This window comes from Neophocaena asiaeorientalis, unplaced genomic scaffold (assembly GCF_003031525.2).
Source record: "Neophocaena asiaeorientalis asiaeorientalis breed wild unplaced genomic scaffold, Neophocaena_asiaeorientalis_V1.1 scaffold238, whole genome shotgun sequence".
Classification (NCBI taxonomy): Eukaryota; Metazoa; Chordata; class Mammalia; order Artiodactyla; family Phocoenidae; genus Neophocaena; species Neophocaena asiaeorientalis.
The window spans coordinates 686,057-700,690 of NW_020174555.1; the positions used below are offsets into that span (position 1 = coordinate 686,057).

Genomic DNA, 14,634 nt, shown 5'->3' on the forward strand with positions numbered 1-14,634 from the left:
AAAAAAAAAAAAAAAAAAAAAAGGTAAATAATGTTTTAGTATTATCATAAATATAGTTTTGACCTTGTGGGTCCCCTGAAAGGGTCTGGAGACCCATGAGAGTTCCTGGATTGCACCTTGAGAACGGCTACTCTTTGGATAAGAGATGAGCTGGATGCAACAGTTTGCATCCTGGCTCCACCACTTACGTGACCTCACCGTGTCTCAATTTTCGCTTTGGCAAATGGAGACAGTCATGTAACGTACTAATCTACTTCACAGGGCTGCTATGAGGATTTGGTAGATTAATATACACAAAGAACTCAGATGATGCCTGGCATTGGCACGTAGTAAGTTCTTAATAAGTAGTAGCAGTGATGATGGCGCTGATGATATCATTTGCTTACCTGAAAATAAAACCACCTTACCCTGACTGTGGTGAACTCTCGATATCAATATAACATAAAGCCTGAAGGTTAGTTTCCTTGTGAAGGCATTCCCCTTATTCTCTCATCTGGAAATAACTTCTTCCAATATTGAATTCCCAAAGCACTTGGGGTGGGGGGAATCTTTTTCTTGAAGTATAACACACATACAGAAAATGGCATAAATCCTAACACAGATTGATGGATTTTCATAAAGTGAATGCACCCACTAAAGCAATTTTATTCATACCCCTTTTATGAAATATTTATAAGATTTTAAGTTACTGAGCACTGAAACTGTCTCACCCAGAGCCTAGATAATTCCCTGCACATAGTACGTCTATAATAACATTGCTGAATGTGTGAACTCTATGCTGTTTATAAGAGACTCACATTAGGTTGAAAGTAAAAAGATGGAAAAAGATATTCCATGCAAAGAGTAACCAAAAGAGAGCTGGAGTAGCTATTCTAATATTAAACAAAACAGGCTTTAAGACAAAAGTTGTTATAACAGACAGACAAGGACATTATCAACTATACTTCAATTAAAAAAAGGACATTATATAATAATAAAATGGTAAAGCCATCATTTATTAATACATATGTAACCAACAACAGAGTCCCACTATATATGAAGCAAAAACTGACAGAATTGAAGGGAGAAATGGAGAGTTCAATAATAATAGTTGGAGATTTCAATATTCCACTTTCAGTAATGATATAACTATTAGACAGAAGATCAGTAAAGAAATAGAGAACTTGAACAACATTATAAACCAACCAGGCCTAACACACACATGTGGAACACTCTGTTCCATAACAGAAGACACATTCTTGTCAAGTACACACGCAACATCTTCCAGAAGAAACCATACATTAGGTCACAAAAGTCTCAATAAATTTAAAAAGACTGAAGTCATATAAAATATCTTCTCTGGCTACAGTAGAATGAAATCAGAAATCAATAACATAAGGAAATCTGGAAAATTAACTAATACGTGGAAATTAAATAACACAAACATAATGAGTCAAAGAAGAAATTACAAGGGAAAGTACAAAATATTTTGTTTTGTTTTGTTTTTGTGTTACGTGGGCCTCTCACTGTTGTGGCCTCTCCCGCTGCAGAGCACAGGCTCCGGACGCAAGGCTCCGGATGCACAGGCTCAGCGGCCAGGGCCTCTGCGGCATGTGGGATCTTCCCGGACCGGGGCACGAACCCGTGTCCCCTGCATCGGCAGGCGGACTCTCAACCACTGCGCCACCAGGGAATCCCCAAAATATTTTGAGATGAATAGAAACACAACATATCAAAACTTATGACAGTGCTCAGAGCAAAATTTATAGCTGTAAATGTCTACATTAAAGAGAAGATCTCAAATCAATAACCTAGGCTTCCACCTTAGAGAACTAGAAAAAGAGGAACAAATTAAACCCAAAGCAAGCGGAAGAAAGGAAATAAAGATTAGTGTGGAGATCAATAAAATGGAGAATAGAAAAACAATAGAGAGAATCAATGAGCCAAAAGTTGGTTCTTTGTAAGAATCAACAAAATTGACAAACAGAATACTATGGACTGTTGTATGTCAATAAATCAAATAACCTAGATAAAATGGATAAATTCCTAGAAACACACAAACTACCAAAACTAACTCAAAGAACTAGAACATATGAATAGACCTACAATAAGTAAAGAGATCAATCAATATTCAAAATACCTCCAACAAAGAAAAGTCCAGGGCGAGATGGCTTCACTGGTGAATTCTACCAAACATTTCAAGAAGAATTAACACCAATCCCCAAACTCTTCAAAATTAGAAGAGAAGGGAACATTTCCTAATTCATTAGGCCAGTAATATACTGACACCAAAGTCAAAGACATCACACAAGAAAAGAAAATTAAATACTAATAATCCCTATGAATATAGGTGCAAAAATCCTTAACAAAATACTAGTAAACTGAACCCAGCTGCATATTAAAAAGATTAAACACCATGACCACGTGGGATTTATTCCAGGAATGCAAGGGTAGTCCACATACAATAATCAATATATGTAATACACCATGCTAATAAGATGAAGGGGAAGAATCCCACATGATCAGATCAGTAAATACAGAAATAGGATTTGACAATACCCAACACCCTTTCATGATAAAAAACAAAACAAAAAACACATCAAATTAGAAATAGAAGGAAAATTCCTCAACTTGAAAAACGGCATCTGCAAAAACCCCACAGCTTACTTAATGGTGACTCCCTCTTAAGATCAGGAATATGACAAGGATTTCCACTTTCGCCACTTCTATTCAACAATGTTCTGGAAGTTTTAGCCAGAGCGTATAGGCAAGAAAAATAAAATGCATCCAAACTGGAAAAGAAGAAGTAAGAATTTCTCTCTTCAGAGATGACATATATGGAAAATCCCAAAGAATGTACACATGTGCACGTACACACACACACACACTATCAGAACTAACAAATGGATTCAGCAAAGCTTTAGGATACATCAACAAACAAAAATCAGTTGTATTTCTATACACTAGCAATGAACAATCCAAAAATGAAATTAAGAACGTTCCATTTATAATAGCATCCAAAAGAATACAAAATACTTAAAGAATAAATTTAACAGAGAAGGTACAAGACTCGTACACTGAAAGCTACAAAATATTGTTGAAAGAAATTAAAGAATACCTAAATAATGGAAATACATGGAAAGATATCCCATGCTCATGAATTGGAAGACTTAATATTGTTAATATTCCCAAATTGATCTACAGATTCAATGAAATATCTATCAAAACTCCAACTTCTTTTTTCACAGAAGTGAACAAGCTGTTCCTAAAATTTATATAAAATTACACTGGTACCCTGAATAGCCAAAACAACTTTCAAAAGAAGAACAAAATTGGAAGCCTCACACTTCCCTATTTCAAAACTTACTACCAAGCTAGAGTAATAAAAATTGTGCGTTACCAGCATAAGGATAGGCATATAGATCAATGGAGTAGAATTGAGAGTCCAGAAATAAAACCATACATTTATGGTCAACTGATTCTTGAAAAGCGTGCCAGGACCACTCAATGGGGGAAAAGAGTCTTTTCCACAAGGGACGTCAAGACCACTGGATATCTATGTGTAAAAGAATGAAGTTGAAACCTTACCTCACTCCATATACAAAAATTAACTCAAAATAGATTAACAACCTAAATGTAAGAGCTAAAACTATAAAAATCCTAGAAAAAAAAACATAGGGTTAAATTTTCATGACCTTGGACTTGGCAATAGATTCCTAGATATGATGCCAAAATCACAAGCAAAAAAAGAAAAAGTAGATAAATTGGACTTCATCAAATTAAAAACTTGTGTATCAAAGGGCAGTACCAGGAAAGTAAAAAGAATGGGAAAAATATTTCCTAGTTATATATCTGACAACGATGTAGTATCCAGAGCATACAAAGAACCCCTGCAACTCAAGAACCCAATTGAAAAATTGTCAAAGGAATTAAATAGACATTACTTCAAAAAGGGTAAACAAATGGCCAATTTTCGCAGGAAAATACTCTAACATCATTAGTCACTAGGAAAATGCAAATCAAAACCGCAATGAGACATCACTTCACACCAGCTTGGAGGGCTAGACTCAAAAAATCAGATAACAAGTGTTGGTGAGAATGTGAAAAAATCAGAACTCTCATACTTTGCTGGTGGGAATGTAAAATGGTGTAATTCTATGAAAACAGTTGGCAGTTCCTCAAAGGTTAAACATTACCATATGACCCAGCAATTCCACTCTCCTAGGTATCTACCCAAGAGAACTGAAAACATATGTCCACACAAAAACTGTACATGAATGTTCATAGCAGCATTATTTATAATAGCCCAAAGGTGGAAACAACCCAAATATCCATCATGAATGGATAAACAAATTATGGTATAATATTTAGCCATACAAGAGGAATGAAGTTCTGATATACACTGCAATATAGATGAACCTTGAAAATATTATGCTAAGTGATAGAAGCCAGACTCAAAAGGCCACATATTGTAGAATTCCATTTATATCAAATGTCCACAATGGACAAATCCTTAGAAACAGAAAGCAGGATGGTGGGTGCCAGGGGTTGGGGTGTCGGGAAGGGATGAGGAATGGCTGCTTAACAGGTATGGAGTTTCTTTGGGGGATAATGAAAAACTTCTGGAATTAGGTAGTGGTGATGTTTGGACAACCTTTTAAATATGCTAAAAGCCATTGAATTGTACACTTTAAAGGGGTTAAAATGTTGAGTTTTACGTTAAGTGATTTTAACCTCCATTTTAAGAAACTGATTGCATCTTTGAAGAGATAGCAACAGACCTGGGTAGTTGTTCCTGGTTCTGTATCTTGGATGTTTCTTGGGAAGTAAAGGCCCTGAAATCATTTTGAAGCGTCTACAACTAGTCATTCTCTAATGCTTGTGCTCAGGTTCTGACAGCTTTGACTCAAGCTGAGACTTCACTGTGGGAGGTGAGCAACTCAGTTGAACTCATCCATCTTGGGTGAGAGGACACTGGTGCTCCCAAGGGTGGGTGGGCCAGAGCCCAGGATGAGCTTGTTGTTGTTGACAGGTAGTCACCATTTGTGTTCATTAGAAGAGGAGATGGCAGGACCATATGCATAATAACGTGCTGAAAAGGATGGTCAGGGCCTTGCAGCCACCACCACCACCACCCACCCACCCCCCGCCAGGATTCTGGAAGTGGGGGCTGATTAGTGGCAGGGCATTCTTAATGAGGATCTCTCCTTTGCACCTCTTAACATGCTTGTTAGAAAGGCACCTAAGCCAGCAACAACAGGGCTTAAGGATCATTTGTGTTCTGGGACTTTGAGGCATGAGCTCAAATGTCTGCTTTAAGTGCAAAGAACCTCTTAAATCACTAACCATTATTCCCATTTTTCTTTGTATTTGAACAATGCAGCCATGGCAGTTTAATTAGAAGACAGATAGTGTCACAGCACTTAAAGTAAATGACAGGCATTCATCCACATGTGCTAATCAGCACCAGGCAGTTTATGAGGGCAACATCCTGCTTCATTGTTAATTACCCGATTTTACTGAATCATTTGAATTGTTTTTAAAGATTTACCCATGGCAATTAACCGCAGCCATTTATCTGTAATATTGCATGCATTTGACTTGAATATGCAGTGAGGACCCCCGTTTCAGAGCATCAGCAGAGAACTCCTACAATCTATGGTGGAACAATAGAATGATTCAAGACACGCAGTAAATTTTCCAGGGCCTCTTGCTAGTTGATACGTTTTATGATTCCAAAGACTCATAATGACCCAGCATAGAAAAAGTGCTCAAAACATACTTTAAATAGCTTCATTCACCTCCAGGAGGATCCAATTCTTTAGAGTTAATTTTTAATGTGATTTGATGTGATATGTTTGGTAGAGAAACAGGGAACGTTTCAACCTAAAGGCTTCTTTACCTTTGCTGGAATTAGCATCTCTGTGACTGTTTCTTCTTAGCAGCCTATGGCATCCAAGGGTCTCTATACCTCAGGCATTCTCAGGAAATACATCTTTAGGAATTCTTTGTGAAGGTTAACATTTATTTTCTCCTATGATTATTAACTGTTTATAGATCTCCTGTGAATTTTTCAAGTTCTAGGCTCATTTTCTTTTGTGATATTCAATCTTTTTCTTAGTAAGTAAGTGCTCTTACATGGTAAAAGTTTGCTGGGGTATTTTATTTTATTTATTTATTTTTTTAAAAAATATTTATTTATTTTGGCTGCGCCATGTCTTCCTTGAAGCACGTGGGATCTTCTTTGCGGAATGCGGACTCTTAGTTTCGGTATTCACGGGGGATCTATTTTCCCGATCAGGGATCGAACCTGGGTCCCCTACATTGTGAGAGCGAAGTCCCACCCACTGGACCACGAAGGAAGTCCCTGCTCAGGTATTTTAAATAAGAATTTTACAGCTACTTTCATAAACTGAATGAGTCATAGTTTTCTTCTTGTTCGGTCTTCACTAGATCAACACAATTATTTCATTATTTTCAAACTCTCCAAGGTTATCTTTACTATTTTCTTTTTTTCGTGTGCCATATATTTATTTTAATGTTCTTTTCCTAACTTCTTGAAATGAACTCTTTTTAGATAAAATACTTAAACATATAAAATTTCCTGAGTATAGATAATGACTTTATCTTATACATGTAATAGATAAAGCTTACACTTTCAACATTTTGTAAATAGTCTAATTTTGCTATTTTTTCTTTGATTAAATAATTATAAACTTTTAAAAAAGATTTGGGGTTTCTTCTGTAACATATGTTACTAGTGTAATTTTATTGCATTGTGGTGCAGGAACTTGGTCTACACAATGGAAAAATACAGTGATTTTTTTAAAAAATTACCTATTATATGATCAATTTGAATGGCTCAAATTCTCACAATCTTAATAGCTTAGTTGAACAGATTTTAGTATATGCCTTTTTATTAGTGGGAGGCAGATTCTCAAGTGAAAGAATACTCTTTTCTCTGAAATTCATCCTTCCTTCTCCAAGTCCATTGATGCTTTTCTTGTTCTACCCCTTATCATCTCGCATTTGGACAACTCAATACTAAACTCAATTGGTGGTGCAGCCTCCAGTCTCTGCTACGCTATTCCTCCACAATGCCATTAACATACCCATCTCCTGTTTAAAAGGTTTTAATGCTTCTCCACTGCTTATGGAATTTAGGTCAAACCTTTCCTCGATGACATTCTTAGCTCGTCACAATTTCTCCCCTCTATCTTTCTAGACTCATCCTGTATTCTCCAGCCCACCTATGCTCCCATCACCACTGGGGCATCTCCATGCTCTAGCTGTGCTGAGCTGCAAGCTCATTCCTGAATTCCACAACACTCTTGCCTTTACTTACTGATGTAATCTTTTCAGTTGCCATTATTTCTCATTCCACACGATTGTCCTTTACACCCCAAATTTGGACCAGTGTCTACAGTAGATCTCCTAAAGTTTCTAAAACTTTACTCCCCTATCAAGTCAGATGTCCAGAGAGCCCTACCTGGACTACTCTTGAAGGGGACTCAGGTACCTGATGGAAATGCCTTCCCAGACTAGTATTTAGAATGTGAGCCCCAGAGGGAGACAGCCTTAGCATTCACTAAGAGCCAGTGTGAGAAGCGGTCATAAGAGGGCACGCTTTAAAGTTCCTTTTGCAAAACTTACATGGTAACTCTCCCTTGGAGTACAGTGTGCAGAAAATCTACAGTTATCGATAGCCTGGTGTGCTTTCGATTAAATAATTAAGGATATGTAATCCACGATGTCTCTCTTGTTTTGGCTAGCAAAACGCTCAGGAGGCTATTTCCTCCTGGTCTAGCTTTTATGATGTGTCAACTAGCTGTGTTACTTAAACTGTTCAAGTCTCAGTTTCTTTATCTATAAAATGAAGGTAACCAGTACCAATTTACACAGAGTGGTGTGTGAGAAGCCTAGCATGGTGTCTGGCCATTTGTTTAAAAATATGTACTACTGACTTCTGAGAGACTGAATATAAAAATGCACACGGACCATACAAAAATAAAACTCTGACCCACAACTTGCCCAAGAAACCAACCCCCTTATCCACAATGAAACAAACCAGGAAGCCAGCCTGCTATAAGTCAGACTGCAATCTCTGTTAACAATCCAAAAAGCTAAACAATAACTTCTGTACCAATTGACCCCAAATGGCTAGGACTTGATAATTAACAGCTTCTATAATTTTTGTCCCTCTTCTGACTTAGGACCAACCAGAGAAAGCCAAATCTGCACCCCTAAGCAGTCACGTAGGATGTCCCCCTTCTAATTAGTTGGCCCCCAGCTTCTCCATGCCAACCACTCCCAATCAGGGCACAGCTGAAGCCTCCCCTTTTTTCTACTACAGAGCTTTCCCGCTCCTCTGCCTGACTTTGAGTCTCTGACAAAACACAAGTGATGGTCTGACTCCTTGTTACAGCAAGTGCTGAGTAAATAGCCTTTGCTTGTCCTCATTTGGTTGGTCTCTGTTTATATGTACACTTCCATGTGTAAGATGCTGTGCTGAGTGCTAGGGGTATAATGATGAGCATGGTTCCTCCCTCTTGGAGCTCACTTTGTACAAGGAAAGCCAGCAGATACACAGCTGGAGGCAGGCAGAACACAGCAAATGTCCTGAAGGGAATCAAGACATGGTATGATGGTGGGAAACCGGGTGTCAGAGGCGTTCTGCCCTAGAGAGTGAGCTAGAGAGGACTGCCTGGTGTAGAAATTTGAGCTGAGACATGGAGGATGAGGATGAGCTGGCCACATAAATAGGGAACGTAGAGGGTTCCAGGCATGAGGAACAGACAGCAGCCAGGGCCCAAGGTAGGAAACCACTTGGCAAGTTCTAGGAGGCCAGTGACACTGCAGCACAGTGGGTCTATGAGAGGTAGACCAACAGTTATTAGTTACGGCTAATAATTATTGCTTTGCCCTAGGAACCTCATGTTACTTCGGTGGTTTGATTACAGCAGTTTCAAACACTTTTGAAGTGGCCACTACATAAAGAAAAAAATGAAATAAGCCATTAATTAGAAATCATTTTAAAAGCTAATATTTAAAGAGAGCTTACAGTATGCTTTCTATGACTGAAATATTTCATTCTCCAAATAATCCTGTAGGGGAGACTGTTATTACTTTCTTTCTGCAGATGAGGAAGTGAGACAGAGAATTTAGTACATTTCCCAAAGCTGACACAGAAAATGAGTTTGAGGAGCAGGATTTGAATCAGGCAGTCTGACTCCAAAGCTGGCAGTGAGCTGCTATGCAATGCTGCCTCTTCAGGCTGCATAGCTGCCGTGAATCCATCGTTCGATGGTACACACCGGTCCTCCCGAGTTTATGACGGTTACTGTGTTTGCTGGCAGAAGGAAGTATGTTTGGGATCAACAGGCTATAATCTCTGATCAGGGATTCACATAACTTCAGAGTATTTATGATTAAGGAATAGGGTCTAATGGAGCATGAGGAAAATTTCCCTCACAAGAAAAATAAAACGCTGTAAATAACATTTTAATAATCATTCTCACTTTGCAGAACTTATCTACTATTAAATCTTTCTCCATAATTTATTACACAGATGTTTGTGGGTCAAAGTATGCCCAGCTTACAAACAGTTGTCGGTTTGCTCTCCTGGGGAAACCAATCTGTGCTAAGTCGGCACAATGAAGACTGATCTTATTATTTAAATAAATTGGGTCAGAGAAAGGAAGCAGGCAAAATAGTCTGAGGACAGGTAAAAAGTGTTTTCAATCACTCATTTTCCAGGTGGAGTTCTGTTTCAGCGTATATACCCTCTGATTGCCCAAAGCCTCCCCAAATCAAGCAGCCCCTCGGCCCAGGCAGTGCCTGCAATCCGCTCACTTACATTCCCATCGTGGTTTGGGCAAGAGAGAGGCTTCCCCGCAGCCACAGCGGTGACTGTCTCCAGGATGGAGGACTCCTCAGCATTGCTGCCCGGAGTTCGCTGCAGCACGTCCATCAGGTTTGTGATGAAGAAGTTGTTCTGGAGCGCGGCCACCCCCTTCTCGGGCAGGATGGAGGTCTGGCGGCACACGGGGCAGGAGAGGGTTAGACTGTGGGCGGGAATGTAGTTCTGCAGGCACCTGTCGCAGAAACAGAAGCGGGGCGGTCAGCACAGTGGGGCTCCTGCAGGGTCTACCAGACAGGTTCTCGGTGACTACAGGGCTACTTTGCATAACTTCCGTTGTGGTCTCCTTCACTAGGAAAAGATTAGTTCTGAAGTCAATAGGTCACCTCACACTGCACCAGTCAACTGATCAGATAATCTCATTGACTTTGGTACTGTTTCCTCGAGCTGTGCCACACCGGCAAAGTGTGGTCCACAGGTGTGCATCACTGGCCTCAATGGGGAGCTTGGAAGAAACGCAGACTCGCAGGACCCACTCCAGGCCTGATGAATCAGATTCCCAGGCGATGTGTATGCACATTTAAGATTGAGAAGCACTGATACCTAGTATGGCGTTCACGGATTTGTGGACTTGTACACAAATTGGAAGAAACGTGTCACAATTTTTCTGTTAGCGCTGAAACTCTTTTTACATACAAAATCATAAGCAGATCTCAGATGTTAAAAACACATCGAAGTTGAAATGTTTGTTTGAAACAGGGACGGGACACCCAGAGTCCCACCAACACCATCTCTTCTTAAGAGCCTCTCCTTAAGAGCCATCAACTTAATTCATTTAATTAGCAAAATGTATAGCTAATACAGTTGACCCTTGAACAACGTGCGAGTTAGGGGCGCCGACCCTTGGTGCAGTGGAAAATCCGAAGATCCACGTATAACTCAGAGCCAGCCCTCCAATTACCCAGTTCCTCCACATCCGGGGTTCTACACCTGCAGATTCAACCAACCGCAGATCTTGTCATCCTGTAATACTGACTACTGAAAAGAATCCGCATATGAGTAAACCCATGCAGTTCAAACCTGCGTTGTTCGGGGGTCAACTTTACTTCCAGTAATCCTGTGATCACTTTTAAATGTATGAGGAAAGACAGGCAGAGAGAGGGTAAGTTACTTGCCCAAGGGACTTAGGCCGTCAGAGGCAGAGTGGTTGCTCAAACGCAGGCAATTTGGCACCAGAATCTAAGCTCGACATCACTACAACGTTTCCCAGTTTCTCCAACAAATTTGAAAACCTCTGATTTCACCCCATTTCTCTTATTTTGCAGATGGGGAAACTGACATCAAGGAGGTTAAAAGACCTTCCCTATGTCACACAGTAGATAGCACTGAATCAATACCAGAGATGAAACAGCTTTTGCTAAGGTCACTCACTAGCAACATCTAAATCTAATACACATTTTTTGATTCTGTCATTCATCAAGCTTGAGCACTGCCTCCCCACCCCTCCTTTTTATGAAACTTTATCTTTCCTTGGTTTCCGATACCACACTCACCTCGTTCTCCTTCTGCCTGCTCTCTTTTCTACTGAGTCAGTATAGTTTGGAGTTAATCAAGGCTTATCATAAGCCCTCTTCTTTCCCTGGGGTATTATATTATAATGCACGATAAGCATAACACTCTCATATTTATGTTTCTTCCCACGGATGCCTCCTCTGAGCCCCATAACTGTACACCAACTGCTCTCTTGACATCTCCTCTTAGAGGTCTCACAGGTCCTAAAACTCAACATGTTCAAAACCAAACCCACGATATTCCCGCACGCTGTGTCCACCCATCAGTGAACTGCACCTCCATCCCTTCATCTAAGCAAACCAGAAGTATGAGTCATTCTAAAAACAGTAATTCCCATACTGGTCTTCACTGTCCACATGCAACCCATCACCAAAGCCTGGAAATTCCTCAGTATGGTTCCAGCCTCCCCAGGTCTCTTCATCTGTATGAAGACACCCTTGCTTAGATGTCTGCAGTCGCCCTGCCCCTGGTATAATGCCATCCACCTTGTACCCCCCTCACCCTTCTCCATACTGCAACCAGAGTGACCTTCCCCAAATGCAAAGCTGACCATTTAAATCTCCTCCCCCTCACATCTAAGATGAAACCCTTCCATGGCTTCCACTGTTCTTACAATGAAGACAAGAATCCATACGTGGTAATATGGATTACCCACCTATATGATCTGGACCTATTTATTTTCTGTCTTTTCCCCTCATCTGCTGCACATTTGGGCCTATCTAAGTTCTTCCAAAGTGTTATATTCCCTTTCACTCTACACCTTTGCACATACCTGAAATTCTTTTCTTCTGCTCACTCCCCTTTGCTAAATTATTTTTTCCTCGTCCTTGGGATTTCTGCCTATTCATCACTTCTGCAGGGAAGCCTTCCCCGATTAGAGCAAATTCCCCTATTATGTGGTTGCCTGTGTACTTCTGGTATATGGCCCTTGTCACTGGTTTAATCTCACATTAATCTGAGTGAGTAGGTGTTTAATAACTGGTTCCTGCACTTGGCTGGAAGCTTCATAAGGCCAGGGACTGTGTCTGTGTCCTCCAAGCCCCACTGATGGCATTTTAGAACAAATCAGAGTAAGACAGCGGCTGTCCACTGAGCAGCCGGTGTTTGTGCCCAGCAGGAGATGGAGATAAGGGGTCCTGGGTCTCTCTCCATGACAAGCTGTGAAGTTTTGTCTCCACATAAACCAAATTTTCCCATCTTAGGGAAAGTTGCCAGCACCTTCCAAAGGAAATCAGTTCAATGTGCATGATGCTAAAACAATTTCAACACATTGCATTCCTTAGGGACTTGCCATGGTGGGATCCGGAAAATCTCCAGCAGTAGCTACTGGATGGGGAGTGGAAGTGGCGTGGGCTAGACCTCATTGAGAGGGCAGGAGGCCAACCCCAGGCAGCCCGGAAGAGCTGCTTCTTACCTGCAAGAGCAAGGAAACGGGAGCCAAAAACAACCTGACAAGACGCTGAACACTGGGGAATGGGGCCGCCCTGCTAAGCTCAAGCTTAGCTCTCAGCGTCATGTATAAAGAGTGCCCACCTATGTCGACGGCTTCCTCTCAAGTAATGCCCTTACCATGTGAGCCCAGGGACCCATGGACAGTTAAAGCTGGTGGTCATGCTTTAGCTACATCCATTGAGTGAGGGGGAAAAAAAAAATCACTCTCCATTTTGCCATTTTGAAATAGGAATTTTAAAGTACTTAAGCCAAGGTATAAAATTATGAATAAAGTACAAAGTATCAGTGCCCTATATACCACCACTTAAAACAAACAAAAAACTGTACACACTCACATACACAACCCCACAACTACCCAAAACAAAGAAAGCAAAACAAACAAAACACCACAACCACCAGTAACAAATCCACCTTCTCCATCCATCCATCACCACCAAAGATGTAGTTATTCTGTTGCAGTTGAGACCTTCCAAGGTAAATCAACTCAAAGAACATTCAATGAGATAACAAATGTACCTTAAACTGGATGGTAAATGTAATTACCATTGATTTGAAGTCATTGGAAATACCAATTTCCTGTTCTATGATAGGAGGTAACAAGTTTTAACTATGTATTAATTAATAAAAGAAAATGTACTTAATAAACTGCTATAAAACATAATTAACATATTTGTCTTTAAGAGAAATATGTAAACTTACTAGGGAAATACTAAAGTTAGACCACAGATAAACTAATTACCAGCAATATTTTTTTTTGCAGTACGCGGGCCTCTCACTGTTGTGGTCTCTCCCGTTGCGGAGCACAGGCTCTGGACGCGCAGGCTCAGCGGCCATGGCTCACGGGCCCAGCCGCTCCGCGGCATGTGGGATCTTCCCGAACCAGGGCACAAACCCGTCTCCCCTGCATCAGCAGGTGGACTCTCAACCACTGCGCCACCAGGGAAGCCCCCAACAACATTTTTTAATGCTTAATTGCTGATGGGGTAAGTTGAACGAGAGGGTAAAAATATGTTTTGAAAACTGATTAATTCAATGTAAAGAACTATTCAAGAAATTTTTTAAAAAGAAGTGTGTTTTCAAAAATAAATAAATTTTAAAAATAATAATAAAAATAATTTTAGTTTACAAAAAAAAAGAAGTGTGTTTTCATATGTAGCAAACTGTATATTCAGGTAATTTATAATCACTTAATGTATATAGTTTTTTTTCTTTATCCGAAACATCATAACGTTCAAATATGCCATTAGTGTGTGTCTTCTGAAATACCTGTGGAAGAAAGCCCCCTCTTTTCAACTAAGTCCTCATATATGTAGGTATTTTACCTTATTTGTTATATGGGAGAAAATGATAGGGTTTTTTTTTAAGATTTTTTTTGATGTGGACCATTTTTTAAAGTCTTTATTGAATTTGTTACAATATTGCTTCTGTTTTATGTTTGGTTTTTTGGCCACGAGGCACGTGGGATCTTAGCTCCCCAACCAGGGATCGAACCGGCACCCCCTGCATTGGAAGACGAAGTCTTAACCAATGGACAGCCAGAGGGAAGTCCTGAAAATGATAGCTTTTTAATTGGCCCTCACCAAAGATCCACCATGAGGGATCTATGGTTGGCAAAAACTGTTTCACAAAGAACAATGGGAAATTTAAAAAATTTTTTGAATCTTAAAATATTTAATGTTCCATCTCCTGTGGAAATAAATCAGTAGCTATTGGATTGCTTTCTCCCGCTTATAATAGTTCTTTGAAATAAAGTACATTCTTGGCAACTCATG

At 40.0% G+C, this 14,634-nt stretch overlaps 1 protein-coding gene across 2 annotated transcripts in view; it reads right to left on the minus strand.

Annotated features, from left to right (window-relative positions):
• Window positions 1-14,634, minus strand: part of TRIM2 (tripartite motif containing 2) — a 124,569-nt gene that overhangs the window by 41,509 nt on the left and 68,426 nt on the right. For both annotated transcript variants that reach the window (XM_024757484.1, XM_024757485.1), the window contains one exon: window positions 9,836-10,073. In XM_024757484.1, coding sequence (XP_024613252.1) covers window positions 9,836-10,073 — 238 coding nt within the window. The remainder of the gene's footprint in view (window positions 1-9,835; window positions 10,074-14,634) is intronic.